Source organism: Pempheris klunzingeri, chromosome 8, assembly GCF_042242105.1.
Source record: "Pempheris klunzingeri isolate RE-2024b chromosome 8, fPemKlu1.hap1, whole genome shotgun sequence".
Taxonomy (NCBI): domain Eukaryota; kingdom Metazoa; phylum Chordata; class Actinopteri; order Acropomatiformes; family Pempheridae; genus Pempheris; species Pempheris klunzingeri.
In genome coordinates, this window is record NC_092019.1 from 4,887,593 (window position 1) to 4,909,196 (window position 21,604).

Here is a 21,604-nt window from a genome sequence, read left to right on the forward strand (position 1 = left end):
TTGCCACCTCTGGCTGGCTAATTATGGCTAAGTGTTTTGGAAGCTAACTTCAGTGCTAACTGTGCAGATATTTTGGTAACGGTATACATCCAGGGGTTAATTAGGGATTTTTTACGGAGCATGATGGAGCCTACTGATGCACGCGATAACACAGGCCCGACCATGCAGGCACAGGAGCACCGTGCCCCCCCCCGTGCTGTGTGCCGACCCCCAGGCTAATTTAGCATTAACCAAAGGATGGTCCTCATTGGTTTAAACAAAATCAATACACGTGCAAACAAAATAGATGCACAATATTCCAATGTTGATTTTAAAATTCAACAAAGCTTCAAAGTTTGGATCTACTCTAAAACTAATTATATTTTTATTAAGCAGTTACAGATTCCTACGTAAGTTGGTCCAACATGAGTCAAACTGCCTACCAGTCTATGTATTCAGACATCTAATCACTCCAACTCTTCCCTGAGTTCATCGTGACCCATGACCTCCACTGTGATGTAATTCCGTTCTGTTTGTTATTTTCCGTGATGTTACATCCTGTTTCTATATTTTTCTTTGACCACAGGAAGCAGAGTGAGCTTTGTTGCATCCCCAGGGGCGTTCTTCAATCAGAACCATCTCCAGACTCTGCCTGAGTCACATTTTCTCTTTCCCGCTCTCCTTTTTTCACCCTCTGTCTCTCCACTCTGTCTCTCAGAACGCACACACACTGCTAGACATGATAGACCCTGCAGTCATTGAGTAACAACCGTACATTCTCCAGCTGCTCTTATAGTTGCTCTGCAAACATATTTTATCAGTAATAGTTCAGGTTTGGCACATTTTACAGCCACCGCACTTTCGTCTTTCACGACGCTAATGGAAATTTGTATCCAGCAGGTGTGATGGAGTAGGAGGCAGTTCATTTTTATCGCTAATCTTCAGTTTTATGGAAAATTCACTTCGAACAAACAAAGTATAACCAAAACAGCAGCAGTTGGAGTATTAAACATTCAAAGTGATGAGTGCTTTGTCTGTTTTCTTTGGACTTTGATGCCTCCACGTGTTGGAGGAAGTGTGCATGGGGCTGTAGTAAGAGTGATACTCTGTACATAAAGAGGGTGGATGATGAGTTCAACATCTCCGAAACCAAAAATACAAGAAAAAAGGTGTCAGCAATGGGTTTAACACGCTGCTCTAAAGTAAGCTGGGTGTTTCATACTACATGATCATGTAGAATTACAGGTTACTCTTATAAAAGCACATCCACTGTGTAATATGTCCCCACTCTGTGGAAGCTGGTCCTGGATGCTTGCTTTAGTGTCGGCTACATGTCCAGCTCTATTGGATTTATGGACGTTTACAGCCCAGCTACTCCAGATAAACTTGTAATCTGATATACCTCTCCATTCACCAGACAGTAATTAGTCCTCAAACTTTAACTCTTTTCTCTTAATGTGAAAACACAATTTGAAAATGCAAACAATAAGGAATTTGTCTGGGTTGTTCAGATGTTTAAGCTACGCATCCAAACAGGGTTATTGTACAATGATGTAACCGTGTGATCTTTTTTGGATTACAACTACGCTGCAGTGCATAAAAGTGCTTTTTTTATTTCAATTTAATCTTCATTTCACCCAAAATATTCCCACTGAGATTCAAAATCTGTTTTACAAGGGAGTACCAGCCAAGACAGCAGCATGAAAAAGTTTCACAAACAGAAATGACACTAACGGGTGAATTAACAGTGATCAGTTATGTGCATGCAGTGGTTGAATATTCGTAATCCTGCTTTTAAAATGTTCCTTGCTTACACAATAATCCAGTTTAAGGTGACTCTGCAGCTCTCACCAAGCACAGTCACAAGACAGAGAGACTGTTTTTGTCTACGTCTGTCGGAAATTCAAATGAATTTCTAAGAATTTTGGTGGTAATATATCATGTACCATGGTAAACTGCATATTTACTGTGCAAGAATGGAGAGAACAGTGACTAAAGCTGGACTTGGAAAATGGTCAGTTGTGTGAATTTGAACAATAGTCTCACTAGACAGGCTGTATACTATAGCTAGCAGACTAGATCACAGAACCCTAAGAACTACAAAAACAGAGAGACATCTATTCTGTTTCCCCCCGGTGGGACCCAGGAGTTAGTCATCCAACCAATTAACCGAGCCCAACGATGCAGTGCCAGGCAGACAGAGCACTCCCACCAGGGCACCGCACACAGGGAGCCAAGAAAATAAGACACGACCTCGGAGTACAAGGCAGGGGTCTTTTTCTGTTGGACAAAGAGGAAGTGAAGAGATTCCACGTAGGCATGCAACCAGAGCGAATTCTCATAACAGTCCACCAAAATAGTCGTCAGATCTGAATCAGCTGAGAAATTACGTTACCCGCTGTTATCCTGGATCTTTATACAGTTATACAGCAGGCCACAATAAACACTAAAGATGTTATATAAATCTTATTTAATACCTCCAACACGGATGATAACACAGGCGCAGTGATCACAGATCTCTGCGCTGTGGCTACATAGATGAAATTACATAACCCCTTAAGTTGATTATGAAATTGACTTGAGGAAGTGTGTCATCTTGTGCTTCTCACTGGCTCACTCTTTTTCTCCTGAATCAATAGGCACAATGTGTGTGTTGCCTCCTCCTCCTCCTCCTCCTCCTCCTCCTGTCAGGTCTGTTACCATGGCAACCTAATGAAGGCTAAGGAGGCCATTTAAAACTATATGGGATGGAAATATCGACTATGGGCAGCTTTAGGCTAACCAGCTAACACCCCAAATCAATCTGACGACAAGACCTCCAGCGCTGTTTGTCTGCTGCCTCGGTGTGGTGTGGATTTGTCGGGAAGGAGCTTGCAGGAGTTTGGTCAGGTTCAGCTTAGGGCCGGCAGAAAAGGGAAGATTTGAGGAGTCAGATCCTAGAAAAGTTGGCTTCAGTCCAAGTAGTACAAACTTATCTGCCCCACTCTGGGGTGACCCTCTATCCAGCTACTGCCTGGCTGCCTGCCAGTGCCTGTCTCTGTGCTTTCACCTCCCAGTGCCAGAGCATTGTCAGGAAATTTTAGGGGAGAGGTTTCTCCTTTTGGAGCCAAGACACTTTTCAAACTGTAAGATTGTGTTTAGTAAAATCCCTCAGTGTGGTTCAGTAAGAATCTGCACCCTCACCAGAAGAAAGGCATAAAGCAGGTTCACTGGTGTGTAATTATCCCAGTCCAACAAATAGTGTAGCCTCTGTGAAGAATTATTATTAAATGGCCTGAACTGTCGTAGGCTTTTCCTGCTGGGACACAAAAAGAGAGAACAAAGGTGTGTCTCTTAAGGCCCAAGAGGATTTAGGCGCCATTCAGTCATCAGCATTTTCTTTCTTATTTTAATCTCTACATTTTCTTTATTTCTCTGTGTTCTTTGTGCCTCACCTCCCCACTCCCATCTCTGTTGTTCCTGCTGCCCATTGTTCTGGAGACTCAAGCTGCTGCCTTGCACTAAGAAGAATCAAGTGTACAGATGTTTCTTACAAAACAAAAGACACTCCCCCATTTTCCTAAGAAAACTTTCTCTTTTTTTTTGTCTTTTCTTTCTCATTCATCCACAAACCAAAACTATTAATACTATTACTGCCTTGAGGGCTGCATATCACAGTCCCTATTTGTGGTCAGCAATCAAATTATTTTTTGGTTTTCATGACAAACCGCTTTGGTTTTCCATTACAAATTTAGCAGCACAAGTTGGATCTCCATTAATAACTATTTGCAGTTAGTAGAGAGGTGAACAAAATCAAAAAGTAAACTGTGTCACTGTGTGCATATATTGACTATCAACACTTTGAGACTGAGGTGCAACTAGATGAAACAAAGGCGCACCAAGTGGTAACACAAGAGGCTTCCAAAGTGAAGTCCTACTTACACTAAACTTAAAAACTTGTTGAGATATAGTAAATGAAATTTAGTTTGCCATTGGCCTGCTACATGACAAGACATAATCAGTGCTTTTTAAACAGTGGTCCGAAGAGCCCTGTGCCACAGGTGTAGCAGACCAGAGCACAGCTGGACGAAACAAGCCTTTGCCGAGGGCTCTTTGAATCCAGCTAAAGTCAAGTTATTTCCTCTAAGCTGTGTTAGCATGGTGGGATTCATATGGTTAAGTCATTGACAGGCGCAGGCAACATAGAGGGCTCACCTCTACATACCTGCTGCTTTGCTGTGCTCCAGTGTTACATCAGAGAGAGAAACATCCCACTGTATTATTGAAGGTTACAAAAGGCAAGTCTGTTATTACTACCAGTGGATCTGTGACTACTTTGACTTGTTAAGCCTTGAAAAAATATATGAATGAGTGACTGATAAGTGGGCTCTGATTGAGCACAGGCTTGTCCTAATAAAAGGGCAGGATCTTCCAGAGGATTTACCACACAAAGGTGGATAACTTAAGAGGCGCTTGGTCAACTCAAGGTCTGAATTTTCAAGTTTTTGCCTGCAAATTGCCTTCAAATGATCAAAATGTAAGAGTGAAACCGTTTATTCCACATGATAGAATCAGATACTTCATCAGGCTAATGGCAACTATATAATATAATATATAGTTATAGAATAATATATATATTATATAACTTCTATATTTCAGTGACTAGAAGGAAGCTGCACTTCTCAGCCGCCTTCGAATGCCTTTAAAAATGCAACGTTCAAAAGATACAGCACCTGCACTGGGCGATGGCTAGTTGTTTGTTCTATAGTTGTTACTTTACAACCCAGATATCTGTACAGCCCGTCTATTAGTCTTCTCCATCTGAGATTCCTTCTCCACAGGAATCTGCTGCAGCTGGACCTTAAGTCCTTTTCACCCCCTGCAACAGCTGGTGCTAGAAGTTTGGGAGATGGAGGGGGGGCGAGGCTTAAAGGATCACGATAGGAGCTGTTTGACACATTGTGTTCACATGTATTTATTTTTAAATCTGTACACTTTTGTGATGTCAGGAAGTCCGACAGTATGCTGCGTGCTTTCTAGTAAAGTAGAGCAAAGATAAGTTATGGTTGAACATAATAATATAACATAATATAATAATATAGTAAAGGTGTAACCTTTGGCGATGCCTAGTGACCTGGCTGTAAGGCAATGACTATGGGTTGTGGCGTCCCCAGATTAGGGAATTTTTGTTTTGTTTGTTTTTTGCATGTTGTATCTCATTCACTTTTCCTTTCCTCTCATTCCTCCACCATGAAAACTCCAATAATGTTTTAAAATGCCCCCAAAAATAGATGCATGTCTCACATTTTAATGTATCCAGAGATGAAATGACAAAGTTTAATGGTATTCCCGTTTTTAGATTATCCACCTCTTTTATTTTGTACGTCATTACCTGAGTAGTTTAAACAACTTGGTTTAATGACTTGTTGTGTTAGTGTAGCAGAGCAGTTTTCCCTTGCTGTTTTTTACTTAAAACCAATTTTACACTCAGTCAGGTGGCGCACAATGAAAGGCAACGGTCTAGTTATGGGTAATATGCCAATGATGATAATTCATCGATGTAAAAAGAACGAGTAGCTGCTTAAAATGAGGGATGCATGCAGAATATACCCCTGCTCCATATTCTGTGTCTAAATTATGAATATTGTTTGACTCTCTGCTGTATATAAAGGATTTTTTAATACCTTTGACTTAATACAACTGTTGATTACAGTTGACTACTTTCTACTCACCTCACATACCTGCACCCACACAACCACCCATACGCCTACACACACATAGACACGCACATCCCGCGCTCACTGATTGTCTGTATTTGACTGGGAGTCGTGTGTGTGTGTGTGTGTGTGTGTGTGTTTGTGTGTGTGTGTGTGTGTGTATGTGTGTGCAGCGCACTCGGCCAGACAGCTCATCAATGGCTGTGAGGTTTTGCCGAATGTTACTATGGTAACTGCAGGAAAATTGCTTCATAAGAGAGTGAATTGTTCATGTGTAGGATGAAATAAAATGGAGGATGAAGAGTATGGAAATGAGGATCATGTGAGGTGGAAAAGAAAGGAGAAAGGAGTTTATGAATGGGAGAGTAGACAGACGGAAAAGATTTGTTGACGAGTAAAAGTGGGATCGATAAAGGACAGCTGGAGTATGCAGATGGGAAAAGAGGAAAGGTGCTGGAGGGAATTAATGTGTAAGCTGTACACACATATATATATATAAGGTAGACATTGTCTTTGGGTTTTCATCAGTGTCTCGTCTCAGTGTATGAGAGCCGACTCATAAATGTATTCATTCAGCATTAACATCAGTGTTAATGTGTTCAGGTCACATCCTTTCATCATGGAGAGGCTGTGTGTTTTACATACAAAAATTGTCCTGTCCGCTGAGGAATTGGCTGAAGTGTGTGTGTGTGTGTGTGTGTGTGTGTGTGTGTGTGTAGTGGTTAGGTTGTTACAATCTCAAGTGAATCTGAGCCATGGAAGCAGCTCTACCCGGCTTCTATTTTAAGGCTGAATCATCATCCGCGATTACTCGATTTGAATGATAATCCATTTGGTTGGAGTGTTTTGATTCAGAGTCCAAATGGTTTTGCAGCTGGCTTCAAGAGAGGAAATGTGACTGAATGAGAGCCAATCAAGTCACACAGCCATGTTGTCTTTACCTTTCCTGAAGTATAGCTAGAAATATGAAGATGAAGTCAGACAAAATAATTAACCCAATGGCTAATCCATGGCTAGCTTTGAATGTTATACGGTAACTTTATCAGCTCGATAGGAGCCACTGTTGCTCCATTGTCCACCAACTTTACTTTTTTTTACCTTTGACGTGACAGAGTGAAGCCTTGAGGTCTCTTGAGCTTTTTACTGTAAAGCAGCTGCAGGTTGTTTCTGTTCGTTAGATGACTGTTGAGAAGAACAGACTCAGAATCTCCTCCTATGCAGGAGCTAACAAATGTGGATAAAAACAATGGTCAGAGTAGCTGTGTACCAATTGGCACGTCTCTTATCAGGCTAGCCCACCTGAGCACACCTGCTGGTGAGGAAAGTGAGCAGAGACTGTCCGTTTTTGGAAAGTTAGGGTGGAAAATGTTTAGGTGTACCACCTCCAGCCCAACTGTGAGGAAGCAGCTTTACAACACGGTCTGATACTCTGAGCAGCTCACACGCTGCAGCCTTGAGAGGCACACAAACGTTTTCTGTCACTCACCAGCGCCTACTCATTTTAATGTCAGCTGCTGTCAATCTCAAACATACAGTCCGCTGAATACACAAGCTCTTGTTCTATGCACACCTTTATGTCTCTGCCCATGTTCTGCCTTCCTCTGACTGCATTTATCTCCTCATAACACAAAGCAAACCAAAGTTGATTTCAATGTGAAATTTAAACCAAAAACAAATCATACAACAGCGTCTTTAAAGCATCTACTTGTGCCGAAGGTCTGATATTTAAACTGAAGAGAGGTACCAACACACACACACACACGCACACACACACACATATATATACACATACAGGCAGAGCAGCTGAAAAAAAGACCATGTCACCACACAAGTGGGTTGCCAGCAGCATCCTCACTTGGCTGAGCATGTCATCAGTTGCGGCAGAATGGTTTCATTGCTATGGTTGTGTCTGTGTGTAAGTATACGTGTGTGTGTGTGTGTGTGTGTGTGTGTGTGTGTGTGTACAGACTGGAAATAGAGTGTATCATAGCAGGTGACAGGGCACCGGGGGTCAGTAATTAAGGCTTGGTGAGTGTGTGCTGTAGCCGTGGACAGGGTCGTGGCTGTGGATTCCATTAGTGAAGAGGCGACAGACTGAAGTGTTCTCACTCTGAGGGTCAGCGGCTGGAGCAGCACCTTAAACAGTAGTCAGCACGGTAATTGGCTTAGAGTCAGAGTTTTTTAAACTTTCTCAACCAAACCTTCAGTTATGCGGCTACACCTGCCATTATTCTGTAAGACAAGGACAATAAAAACATCCTGATACTGCTTGTACCAAAAGTGAACTCACCCAAAGCTCTGAAGTTTTTGTCTTGTTGTTTTGTTAACTCCAGTCTTAAAAGCTGGGCACATAAAAGCATTAGAGGTCTTTAATTTAACTCTGAAGGCCTTACATTTCTTTGTTTGCCTTGTTCTTTTGTTTGTGTCTTGCAATTCAGAGGCATTTGGTAAAAGAAGACTAAAAGGAAAGTGCAGAAACACTCTGGAGAACACGGATAAAATAAAACCTGTTGAAAGTCACCACTAATTAAATTTGCTGTGTGAATTGGATTCAGAAAATGCAGCAAAAGACTTCTAAAACTCACTCTTTCTTATTCTGAATAAGCTTTGCACCCACATTTAGGTTTGCAATGTCTTCTGTTTAGCATGTCAGCTCTCATGGTATGGCTTTCATTGACAACTACATCCAACTGGCCAAAAATCATTCTTGTATCATTGCGTGTTCCCCCCCCTGATCACGACTGCATCCCACCCAGACATCAGAGCCGCTTTTCGTCACCCTGTTGACCAAAGAGAGGCGTTAAAGGCCCGACTGGCTGGAGCTTGAGCTTTTCCATCAGGCTGTGAGAGTAGATAGTTCAACACTCAGATAAGTTATCACTTCTCAAATATCTTTGCTTACATTATGGAAGTTCTACTTGGTGGTAGCCTTGTGTGAACCTTGAGGCCTGCTTCTTTAGCGTCTGCCATGATTTCACTTGTTGCTTGTAGACTGAACACCTTATTTCTCAGTCTTTGAGACTGTAGTAGTGAACTAGACACTGTGGATGGTTCTGAGTACACAACTGACTCATTTCCTGAGACTTTTCAGCGTGAAGGCAAGCACGAGGCTAATTGCACAGAGCTGAATACATAAATTCATACAACCTAAACACATACAAGGTTAAGAATATGAGGGAAATTACTGCATGTGCATGGTTGGTTCTTGTGATTGCATTTTAATTCCATGAAGGTTTATGATAACACACACTAATGTATGAGCATGTATATGCTCACATATACAAAGAGAGCATGGTTACTGTACTGAGAGCACGATCTCACTGAGACCAGGAACTTCCTGTTTGTGTCACCAGAAGGGCAGATAAAAAACAGACTCCCACTTCTCACACTGTGGCTTTTGTCACTTTTTGCCTCGCTGTCAGTATTCCCCCATCAAACTCAGCTATCACCTTTTCCTGTGGAGAGGTCACACCTATGGAGACCCAAAGCAGCCAGTGTTACATAAATGAGACTATGAGACAAACAATCATACAAATAGATACAAACAATTTATGACATAGTGGAATAACCTTATAGAACATCTAGCCTACTTCATCCTGTTTTATTTGTAGTACTGACAACAACAGAACTAGAATGTGCAATATATTTATATATTTATCATTGTGTATTGGTGTATTATCATTTCAATGTGCACTATCAGTATTGTAATCTTATAATTTCAGCTGCTGAGTCTGTCTCTTGTCTATAGTGCTCCTAATTTATCCTACATTTTTAAATTAGGTGTTTCACATACTTTTTCATATTCCCTCATTTCTATTGCTCCTATTTTTATATTTTCTCTTGATTCAATTGTAGATGCACTACTTTTGCTACCCACCTTTTCCTGATGGAACAGTGTAAATGAATATCTAATGAAATCTAATCCAAAGTAAACATTTTTTTTGTTTAATTTCATTGCAGAAGTTTTATTTCAAAATACATTATTTAAAACTTCTTCAAAAAAAAATAATAATTTCACACTTTCCAATAACCATGTGTTTACTAATTCAGCCTGAAGCGACAGCCAATCACATAAGTGGCTCTGCCATGTTTGTCTTTATTAACAGAGAGTTTGAGATTAAAAGTGTCATTTTAAAATAAAAGCACCATTGGGAGAATATGGCATTGTGCAATAATAAAACTGCTTGGAGAATGACGAATCACAGATTATTTATTGAATCCTAGATTTGAAAATACGATACAGTTAGAATGTACTAATGATTTGATTAAACTAGTCGTCAATTTCTGCTCATTTCAATGTATCATGAGCGTCTGTCATAAACTAACCAGAGCAATGGATCTATGAAACATTTAATAGTTTCTATATTCTATAGTGAATTCACTTTTATGAGGATCATGAGGTTTATTGTCAGCAATATAAAACATGTATTTATTCTGGCTGAACTGCATATAGAGAATGACTCACCATTGTTACTGCTTTCAGTACATTTTATATTTTTCTCTCTGGCCAAACATTTAAATCGACTCCGAACACAGCGAACATGGACCATAAAGCTTTTTCTGCTCATAAAGATCTACAATACAAATACACCAATTCCAGGAAGAGAATTAAGAAATTGTCTCTCAAGACACCATGAATCTGAATGATGTTTGCAGAGCAGCTCAGCTTAAACATGATTTGACTGCACCACCTTTTCTGAGTCTGAGTTATTGAGCTGTGACCGTCGGCCCCCACTCATCTGCTGTCTGTAACTACTTATTAAAAACTCTTTATGTTTAATAAACAGAGGGGCTTATTTTCACCTCCTATAGCTTATTGTTCTGAAATATTAGGGGGACATCGTTGAATTTGAACCACTGATCTTTTTGCCACTTTGAGGCAGCAGAAATGAGCAGAAAACACAACACTGACATCACCTTTGTTAATTAAAAGTGTTGTTTATTTGCACATCCAGCAGATATGGAGCGGCATAAGTACAGTAGTCATTTGAAGTTATGTTTGTATTCACATAATGAATGTAATGAAAGTCTAATATTCTCTGTCCGTTTAGCTCTGTTCTTGGCCACTCGTAGTTTAGCTAGATGCTAACTTTGCCTTTAGTTCTGGGCAGGTAGCACACAGTGAGTTTTTGTCAAAAGAGTAACCACACTGATATGTGTAGTGAGCATGAACCAAAACCGTAAAACTGTGGGCTGTAAAAAATTCCAGGAAGAGAATTAAGAAATTGTCTCTCAAGACACTATGAATCTGAATGATGTTTGCAGAGCAGCTCAGCTTAAACATGATTTGACTGCACCACCTTTTCTGAGTTTAGTGTATGTGTGTGTATAGAGAGAGATTTTATAGACTAATTAAACCCATGTTGAGCATATGGCTAGTGTGTGTACTCCGAGTACACAGTGATCTTTTCCATGGAAAGTTCCAATAGTTAATAGTTAAAGTAAAAGGGGAGTAATTTTAGTCCTGATAAATGTAAAGACTGTAAAGACGGGTTGCTTATTTTTATTTTTGGTTCATACCTCAGTGAGGAGACATGAGGACATAGCAGGTGTGTCTGGTGGTTATCGAGCTGATTCAGGCTTTTTTTTTTTTTTTTTAATTAATGCTGTAATGCTGCAGAAATTACGTAATATAATTCTTGATGTGAGTAATGTTGGCTCCAGGAAATCTGAGTCTCTGAGTGCAACTGTTTGTGATTTTCCTCATATGAAATATTACAGTAACAACATGATGCATTTTCCATCCAAATCAACGAGGTAAACAAGTTTTAGATGGAACAGCAACAGGCTGCGAATCCATTAATGTCACCAGACTGTTGACAAAAACAGTAATTTTACCGCGGAGAGCACAGGACTTTGTGTGACTTTGGTGTTTTAACTCATAAATTTGGATCCAAACTAAACCTTTAAAACACCAAAGTCACACAATAACACAAATAAAGTGTTAGACCAGCAACTTCCGTGTTCTGCAAGGTAAAATTACACTTTTTGTCAGAGGGGTCTGGTAGTCTGGTGGTGACATATCGGCTGTTACTGGTTAAACAAAAATAATCTTAGTCTTTAGAGATCCTTTCTATCCTTTCCTTAATGTTGTCAGACAATTTGAACCACAATCTGAGCCTGTCTCTAAAACAAGCACTTTTAATAGATGTACTTTGATCTTGCAGCCCGCTTCTCTTCTGCAGCCTGAGGCGATCAATTCCTAAAGTCTTTTTTTAAACTCTTGCCCTTTTTTTGTCATTTAGAAACCAAATTAAAAATAGAGCCCAGGTTTAGAAATATCTGAATTTTCCTTTAAAATTAGTTTATCCTATTCAGTTAATAATTCTGGTATTGAAGATGTTTCATCTCTGTCCTTCAGAAATGAATTCCAAGAACTCATTCGAACTCTGTAATGTCTGTTGCTTATCCCGTCCTTAAACCAAACCTTCTCACCTCTTTCTCTCTCAGCTGTAAGCAGAGTGACTGACAGGACCGACAGACATGGGGAAGCAGAACAGCAAGCTCCGTCCTGAGGTGATGCAGGACCTCCTGGAGAGCACTGACTTCACCGAGCACGAGATCCAGGAATGGTACAAGGGCTTCCTGAGGGACTGCCCCAGCGGCAACCTCTCCATGGAGGAGTTCAAGAAGATCTACGGTAACTTCTTCCCTTACGGAGACGCTTCAAAGTTCGCCGAGCACGTCTTTCGCACATTTGATGCGAACGGTGATGGGACAATAGACTTCCGGGAGTTTATCATCGCACTAAGTGTGACGTCACGTGGCAAGCTGGAGCAGAAGCTGAAATGGGCCTTCAGTATGTACGACCTGGACGGAAATGGGTACATCAGTAAAGCTGAGATGCTGGAGATTGTTCAGGTGAGTGTGCAGATGGAGACATCAGAAATAACACTAACAGGAAGACGGTTTCTGTCACGTGGTAGCTTCAAGTGCCGTCTGTAACTGTGAGGCTTTCAGTTCTGAATTGACATCCGTCAGTTCATGCTTATCCAGATACACACTCGTGCACACACACACACACTAACTGTAACATAAACCAGGACAGTGATTGTTAGACACTGTTGTATTAACAGTACTGCCACTGTATCCATAACACACTCTTTATGAGACTAGGAAAAACAGCTCTGGCATTTTAAGAGCAGGAGGACGCACAGCTCCGCTCCATGGAGGGAGGAAGCTCTTACAGACACGGAGCAGGATGTGCCTCCATCTAACACATCATTTCTGAGCGATATGTCCTTCAGGACCTCATTTACTGCCGGCATTGAAATGTCAGTTTACTTAAAAGATGCATTTAGATATTGAGATTAATTGGAAACGTGCCTTGTCCTGACAATGGAAGCAGTTTTGGCAACAATCAGGAATTCATGAGCTTTACTCCTTCTTAAATGTGGCTTTTAGTCTTATCTAGAAGGGAAAAGGATTGGCTTTCCATCTGCTCTGCACCTTTTAAGTTCCACAAATAGACCTTAGCTTAGCTTAATACATGTTTCCTGAAACATCCACTGTATATGCTTTTCTGTTTGCATGTTTTAAAGGTTGGCTTGTAGTCTGTATTAAGATTATATCTTAATGTTTTATTAAGTACAATCATTAGTATAGTTTGTTAAGCCTATTTGGTTTCTGTTATAGATGCCAAAACTGCCTAATGCTGGAAAGAGGAGGAAGACTGTTTATATTGAATCCCTGACAGGGTTAAAAGCCCTGCATGCTAACCTGTTGTTACTCATTAAGGTAATGGAAGTAAATGTCAATGCCCAGCAGGCTACGTGGGCTCTCAGACTCTCTTACCAGCATATTTTGTGTCCGCTGGAAAAAGAATGAAACAGACACAGGCAACCGAAGAAAGCCCCGGTCATTTTGAAATGAGAGGTGTAGTTTATGTTCATAGTTTTATAGTATTGAATCCATTTTTTTGTCTCTGTGGAACATTCAGCAGTTGTACTTTAGGTTTACAGTAGAAGAATTGGAAGCGTTTTCTGCACAACCCACCTTTTTAAAAGAGAAAACAGCAAGGGGAAAGGAGAGGGGGGGGTATGGGTGGCATTTCCTGTCCAAGAGCTTCTCATGTAAACAGTTTTAGAGCCGCACACACACACACTATACAGTATATCAGTGTCTGTGGGTGTGTGTCAGACTTCCTCCCTCACTTTATTTCTTGCTTCCTCCACATTTGTGTCACAGCGGCTAGTTTGGTCCCATTTCAGCTTCACCTAGTTTCACCTCTCGTGTGTAATTTTAGAAGTAATGTTCATGCGGTTATTTGCTACCATCACCGCAGTACCAGCAGGGGGTTAATTTGCATTTTAATCGTAACACTCAGGAGTTGTTGTGCGCACCAACAACCCCCTGGTCGCATTTATGACTTATGATTTTGTTTATTTTAATCATCTGGAATCCGGAGTGCGGTGAAAATATTGTGACCGTCGGCCCCCCACTCATCTGCTGTCTGTAACTACTTATTAAAAACTCTTTATGTTTAATAAACAGAGGGGCTTATTTTCACCTCCTATAGCTTATTGTTCTGAGATGTTAGGGGGACATCGTTGAATTTGAACCACTGATCTTAACTGATCTTTTTTGCCACTTTGAGGCAGCAGAAATGAGCAGAAAACACAACACTGACATCACCTTTGTTAATTAAAAGTGTTGTTTATTTGCACATCCAGCAGATATGGAGCAGCATAAGTACAGTAGTCATTTGAAGTTATGTTTGTATTCACATAATGAATGTAATGAAAGTCTAATATTCTCTGTCCGTTTAGCTCTGTTCTTGGCCACTCGTAGTTTAGCTAGACGCTAACTTTGCCTTTAGTTCTGGGCAGGTAGCACACACTGAGTTTTTGTCAAAAGAGTAACCACACTGATATGTGTAGTGAGCATGAACCAAAACCGTAAAACTGTGGGCTGTAAAAAAAAAAAAAAAAAAAAAAAAAAAAAAAAAAAAAGTCCCTGTAGAGCTGAGGGGAACTACAGTCAGGTGGTAATTCTCTGTGGGTTTATTAAGAATAATGATAATGCAACATTTTATTTATAGAGCACTTTTCAGGAAACTCAAAGACACTTTACAAAAAGTTAAAACACTCACTGGGGAGAGAGCTCCAGTGGGGGGGCAGCTATGGAGAAGCCTCTGTGGCCTCAAGTCCAATGCTTGTCCTCGTCGATGAGTGACTTGAATAATATGACATGTAGCCATTCCATCTATTGCTATTCTGAAAATATAGATTACAGCAGCTTTCATGGCTTGTCAGATTGTTTGATCTTTCCCTGTTGAATATCACCCGTGTCTTTTCCCATAATGGCATCAAAGAGCCCTGGTTTGTATTTTGATATTTAGATCTTAGTTTCTTCTCTGATTCCCAGCCAGTCCGAGGAAATATGAACCCGTAATGCCTCACATGTGCCCACGAATCATCGCTTCATAGCCTCCCTACGTCAAGACCAGAGTGATTCAGACTTCAAACACTTCTTTCTACATTCTGACGCCATAAACTGCCCACTTTCCAATAAAAGGTGGTGCTGTTCCCAAGGACAAAAGAATAGAAAGCAATGACTCATGTTTGCTGTCTGAAGGGCTCATCAAGTGAAGTGAATAAGTGTTGACGCTCCTGCCTTAATGAGGAAACGTGTTTGAGTCGGTGATTCTTCAGATTTGTTTGTGTGTATGTGGCAGGTGGTAATTAGCTGCGGTTTTTTAACAACTCAGAAATGCTGCTCACCTCTACCATGCATACAGAAAGCAGTACTGGAGCTCTAACTGAACGTTGTAGCTTTTGAAAGGTAGAAGCCAGAAACACTGCTTAAGTGCAGTTTTAGAAAATTCCCAGGGCCATCTTAGTTTCTCTCTGTCTGTCTCAGACACACACTGCAGCACCTGTACACACACACACTACTCATCTATCTTCATGTCTGTCTACTCCCTCTCTGCATTTGGCTGTTTGACTCACCTGTTCACAGCCACACACCTCTGCAGAGAGACACCAGGCTTGAAAGAAAAGTTTTCAGGTAGCACTGACTTCTGCAAGTTAAAATGATGCCTGAGCTCAAAGTCTTTGAGTAAAGTCTGCAGCTTAGTGTGATCACAGTATCTGCTTTCAGCTGTATCCGAGGGCAGACTGGCAGGTGGAGCTCAGAAAGCTAAATCCATCAGTTTTCTGCTCCGTGTCAGGGTCGTGATTGTAGCAGGCAAAGCGAGGCAAAGCCGCCCCGGTGCCTTCCTACAAACCTCCCACCCTAAAGGCAACATAATGTTCCCAAGCTTCAGTGCAGTCACTGATGTAGTTCCTGCTCGGTTCAGGTTGAGGGGAGTGAGAAGCAAGTGATAATGAACTTTCCTGTTCCACTTCTTGCTAATTTTACTCCAGTATGAGCCTTGTTAGCGGTGTGGCTCTAGGGATGGCAATGTACAGTCAATCTGTCAGCTCAGACTATGATATCTTAACCATGACTTTCCTCTTTAGCGCCACCATGAGGTTCACATTGGTGGTTTTGAGTGAAATGTCTCAACAAACTTTGTGTAGAAAGCTGTGAACTTAAGTCCACACAGTCACATGTCACCTTGAGGATGGACTTTGATGAATCCTCTCACTTCATCTATCACCATACTCTGGGATTCATTTTGGCTGTTGATAAAAATGCAAAGAATTGTGTGAAACCAACTGCAGCCTAAAATTAGCGTCACTCTGGTTTACATTGGTCTTTATGGTTAATGGGTGGAGGAGTGTTTGTGGCTCTGCTGCTCTTCTACTGAACTCTGGGAAGCCCCCACTGAAATCTGATGCTATTAGCATTTGGGCAGCATTAAGATGCTTCCAGTTAATATTTATAGCCAGTTTGTTAGCCGCACCCAGACAAGCCTGGTTAGCCAAGTCTAGAAGCAGTGTTTAATCTTCCATGTTTTTGGTTAATGATCTTTGACCGCACTGAAACACAGAATCAATGGGAAAAAAACATGGCTGCATCTTGTCTCCATCCTTCTTTGTCCAGTGAACAAAAACTGTTGGTGACATTTATTCATCCTTTTCTCTGCAGCTTTTATTCTTTATTATCATGATTCAACAAGTTCCCCACTTTCTTTTCTCTCTGTTGCTTTAACTATTTATTTTCTTGTGCTTTTATTATCGTTTACATGCAATTTAATGTTTCTGTGTCTTGTTTTTAATTGTGTTTTATGTCCCTTTAAAGCTCTTTGAATTGCCTTGTGTCTGAAAGGTGCTATACAAATAAATTTGCCTTGCCATGCCTCTGTCAGGGACGTTGTCCACCATACGAGTATTACTGTGGCGAGTACTTGGAAATGCTTCACCCAAAGTATCCTGCCATTCCCCCCACAGTGTTTTCTATTCACACTCGCCTCCATTTGCTGTAGTGACTGGGAGCTGCGGCTCACTCCAGCCAGCTAATGGTCTCTCCTGCGGAGAGTGTGTGTAAATGCTGGTGATGGTCATAATTAGCCTTGCTGTGGGAGTAATTGAATGAGAAGGATCGCAGCCAGCCCGGCTCATCTTCCTCAGCTAATGACAAAATCTGAACGCAGGGAGACAGAAAACTGTCCCATCCACTCATCAGTAGTTGACGTCTAACCTCTGTCTACCTGTGAGCAGAGCAGATGGGCGCAGGGGGAACTTCATTGTCTCCTTTGGCGGAAAAGGAGGGAGAGGGTGTTTAAACTGGTAATTTAGTGAGATTGATCAGAATGGTGGGTTAGATGAATACATAGCTACAAATCTTTAGTGTGAGGTTGAGACGAGACTGTGCGGGTTGTGGATGTGAGCGTATTACTGCAGGACGACTCCCAAACGGTGCTCAGCTGGCTCTGTCGGCACAAATCAGTCTCAACAAGTGGGCACTTTCCCTCTTTCTTTCCATTCCCGTGTCTCTTAAAGTCTCCTTTCTACGCCTGTCTTTATCTGCATGATCAGATGTTGTTACGGTGTAGAAGGAAAAGTAATAACTTTCATGTGATGGCACTTCTGTCATTCATAAGTGGCCAGGTAATAGTCCACAGCTGCAGGTTAGCAGCTCCCTACTTAATTTCCCCCGTCTCTGTGTCCTCACTTTACTGTGGCTCAGGCTTTTTCGGCTCCACAGGAGATGATGTTGGAAGCTGGAAGGGTTGGAAAGAAACGTCTTTTTTATCCTGGTGGCATTCAGGTTATAGAACAGATCCTGAAGCTTAACAGAGACTGTCCGGTGTGGAGTTTTTACTGTTAAAAGAGAGAAATAAAGAGAGTCCCTAGTAGAAGGTGAGATGGAGTCATCCAGGGAGGATACACCAGCTGGCAGGGTGTCAGGTCTGGAGAACAAAAGATAGAAAGACACAGCCAATTAAGACAAAGGTTGTGGTCTGTGGATACAGTGGAGAACAGATCAAACCTAAATTACACTGGCTTCACTTCTGCTGCAGGAGAATTATTCTGCCTGATATTTTAACTGCTCAAGTTATGCTGTCTAAAAGCTGATGTTATTCTGTATTTCTAACTGACAAACAAATATAGAGATGATTTTTTTAAGGGCTCAGTAATTTCAGCTGAACACTGTAGTTTTTAGCAAAGAGAAGGAAGTAGTACATTTGTTGGGGACTATTTCCAGTTTTTCATGCATGAAAAATCTCATGACTCATGTTATTTTTTTCTTGGTGTAGTTAATCTCCTTTAGAAAACAGAAATAGCATTCCTGTTTTTCACAGTTGTTTTTTTTTTCAAGAATTTATTTATGTGTCCACTTGTTCATTTGCATTTTCAGTTGTAAGTAATATGTATTAATAGAGTAATAAATAAAACAAAACAACAGTGTAATAATACTGATGAAAAATTGATAACATGAATAAATAAAAGGGGATATTAGATGAAATGCTCAGTATAAATGTACCGTATCGATGCCAGGTAGCACACCCTCAACATCCTGCAGCCACATTGTCGTTACTCGGTCAGGATCTGCCTTCCTGTCTGGCTGCCGTTTGACATCAGTGTCAGCACTCTCACTTGAGTCACGTGATCTCTACCCCACCGTCCTGTAGGCCCGTCTTTCAGATGCTGCGCTCAAGCGCTACGAAGATAAACCTTAAAATATCTTCTGAATACTTTTCTCTTTGCTAAAGCTTTTGGAAACGTTTGATTTCTGTTTTGATTTGTACCCTTCATGTCTTTCATGAGGTTCTTTGACTTTATTCTCAGTTTATCCTCCTTGTCTACTGTTATTTTCTTTTGCAAAGCACTTTCTAACATTGTTTAAAGAAAGCTGGCACATAAATGTTTACGATTATTATCATTATTATAATTATCAAGATGCTAATTAAAAGTTGCACAAAATGCTGCTTTTGTAATAAACATGTTGCAGTTATAGCAGCAGAAACCAGCTGTTTTCATTTGCCAGAGAAAAGATCCTTTCAAAGCTTTAATACAGCATTGTACTGATATAACTGATCATGCACTATGTCTAATTTAAGGGGTGCATAATTAATCATTAGATTATTCCTTAGGTGTTGCTTAATGTTTTTTCAAATTGTATTTACCTATAAAGTTGTTCTTTAGAAGGACAGGACATATTTTCCTGAAACTCTCTTTGTCTGATCTGTGAATGCGTGTGTGGGACTGGGTCACAGTTTGTGTGTTCATGGTAATCAAGGCAGTGATGTTGTGGCTCATTAATGTGCTTTTAATAGTTTTGGACAACAAAGGAGCTCTATTGCACAGAGGAACAAGAAAATTCCTCTGTCTCTCTTTAGCTGTGTTCATAGCTCTGTGTGTCGACGGGAATATTGAGAGCTCTGTAAGCTCCAGATCGTTTCACTTCTTATTGGTTGCTTGTAATTTTTGGGATTTGGACATTTAAGCTTATTCCCCTGCGTTGCTCTGGATTAGACCAGCGGCTAAATCCGCGACATGTAATATTGGCTAAAAGTACCAAACACTCAGAGCAGTTTGAAGGATTTTGATTAATAACAGTACCCAGCTCCAAACTGAAATGAAGACTGATATTACCCATGGCTGCAGCGTGTTCCTCAGCTATCCTGTGACCCAGGAGCTGAGCCGCCCTGCTACTATGTAATAGTAGGCATAACCAGCACCTATTTAAAGCTCCCGCTGCACTGTAATCACAATCAGCTCTCCTCTGTTCACATGTCAGCTCCCATTCCCCTCAAATCCGCCTCCTTATTAGAGACAGAGAGAGTGGGCTGTGATTTCTCTGTTTACTGCCAAACAGCCTGCAATGCAACAGAGAGCAGAGGAGACACAACACTGATAAATAGTCTGTGAGGGATTGTGTATGTGCGTATGTTTGTCTCCACCCCTCCCTACCTAAACCACAAATATGTAATCACAGAAGAGTGATTCTCATCTGAGAGGGGCTAAGCTCTGTGAATGTATATATTGACTCACCTTTGCGTCGTGACACGGCAGAATAAATGTCACTTATATCAGTACATTAAACATCACTGGGACATGTTACATAAGATCCTGTCTGTCGCCTCCTGACGTCATATATGGAAAAGGGTGTTTTCTATTAACTTTATCAAGACACACAAGTTATTCCGTCTTTGCACGCGTAATTGCAGAATATTTATTTACTATGGTGGCTGAGCTGTGATGAGAGTTCTCTGTTGTCCAGGACCAGGAATGCACTTGCATCTGTAAACAGCAGGCTGGTTTCTGCGCCAATCAGATATCAGCCGTGATATGACTGATCTGCCTTTAATACAGTTTATTCAACAATATCAAATAGAGTGCCTCAGCTATCGGGTACAGTCATTGAGGCACAGTGGGCAGCTGGCTCAGATTTCAGTGCCTTAGTGATTCCTGCTTTTGAGTTTCCTCACAAAAAAAAATAATCCCAATAAGATCCACACAGTGAGGTTTCATAGTTTTTAATAATGCACAAGTATCAGAACCAGGTATCTGGATTGTTTTTGGTAGAAAACAATAGATCAGTACATAATTAGCCCTGGCCTGCTGCAGCCATAGTTTGTGTAGAAGGAATAAAATGAAAGCAGCCAATTCTCAGGTGATGTAAAAGATCAGTTTGCAGGCTTGTACATGGCAGACTTGGCCAAATTGAACACATAACCACATAAAGAGAGAAGTTTGACTATTTAAAACAGTTACGTTATTCATGATGACAGCATTTACAAAGGAAGTTTACCTTTCTTATCATTAGACCAGGGTGCGGTGCTACAAAAATGCAGTTTTATCAAGTTCAGAGCAAATGTTTGTAGGACATAATGCCCCTAAAAACATGGTTTCAAGTCTATGTATTCCTCTGAAACATTAGTGATTCATTCATGTGCGACAATCAAAAGTTAAAGTTTGAGATTTGTTATATTTGTTATTATCTATTGTGAGTTTAATACTCAAGAGCTGAGCCAATCTGCCTCATCAGAATGTGGCTGGTCAGATTTGATTGACAGTGGCCTGGTGACAGACACAAACAACCCGAGGCACATTTTGATCCAAATGTCGCTCAGTCCTGATTGGTGCACAGGAGTTTGTGACATCAACGTTTTTCAGTCTCAGAACAAAGCAAAAAAAAGCAGAACTTTGGCAGAAAATGTTCTTAGTCTTTGCTCTTAGCTCTTAGTCTGCAGTCCCACTGCTGGCTAAGAGGTTGATTTGGGAATTAGAGTTTTTGGGCCCTTTAAAAATCCACTTAGATTGTTTTGTACACTTAAATATGAAAAGGTGCATGTGAATCCTTCCAGTTAACAAACACTGACACGCAATGAGTTTGAGATCCACCGTTATAATAATATATAATAGATGAGGAGAAACTGACCTTTTCTCTTAGACTTTGCATCAATACATTCTGTAAGTATTGGTATCACAGGTGAATATGGATGTTACACAGACAGAATGAAATATTTGGTATTGTGATTTTTTTCCTCCCTTGAATGTGATTTTCTGATTAATCTGGTCAGCAGGTTTACACTG

At 40.8% G+C, this 21,604-nt stretch overlaps 1 protein-coding gene across 2 annotated transcripts in view; it reads left to right on the forward strand.

Moving 5' to 3' along the window:
* The window catches only part of ncalda (neurocalcin delta a), a 60,768-nt gene that overhangs the window by 33,383 nt on the left and 5,781 nt on the right, over positions 1–21,604 (forward strand). For both annotated transcript variants that reach the window (XM_070835027.1, XM_070835026.1), the window contains exon 2: positions 12,126–12,536. In XM_070835027.1, the coding sequence (XP_070691128.1) occupies positions 12,159–12,536 (378 nt within the window). In that variant the 5' untranslated portion in view covers positions 12,126–12,158. The remainder of the gene's footprint in view (positions 1–12,125; positions 12,537–21,604) is intronic.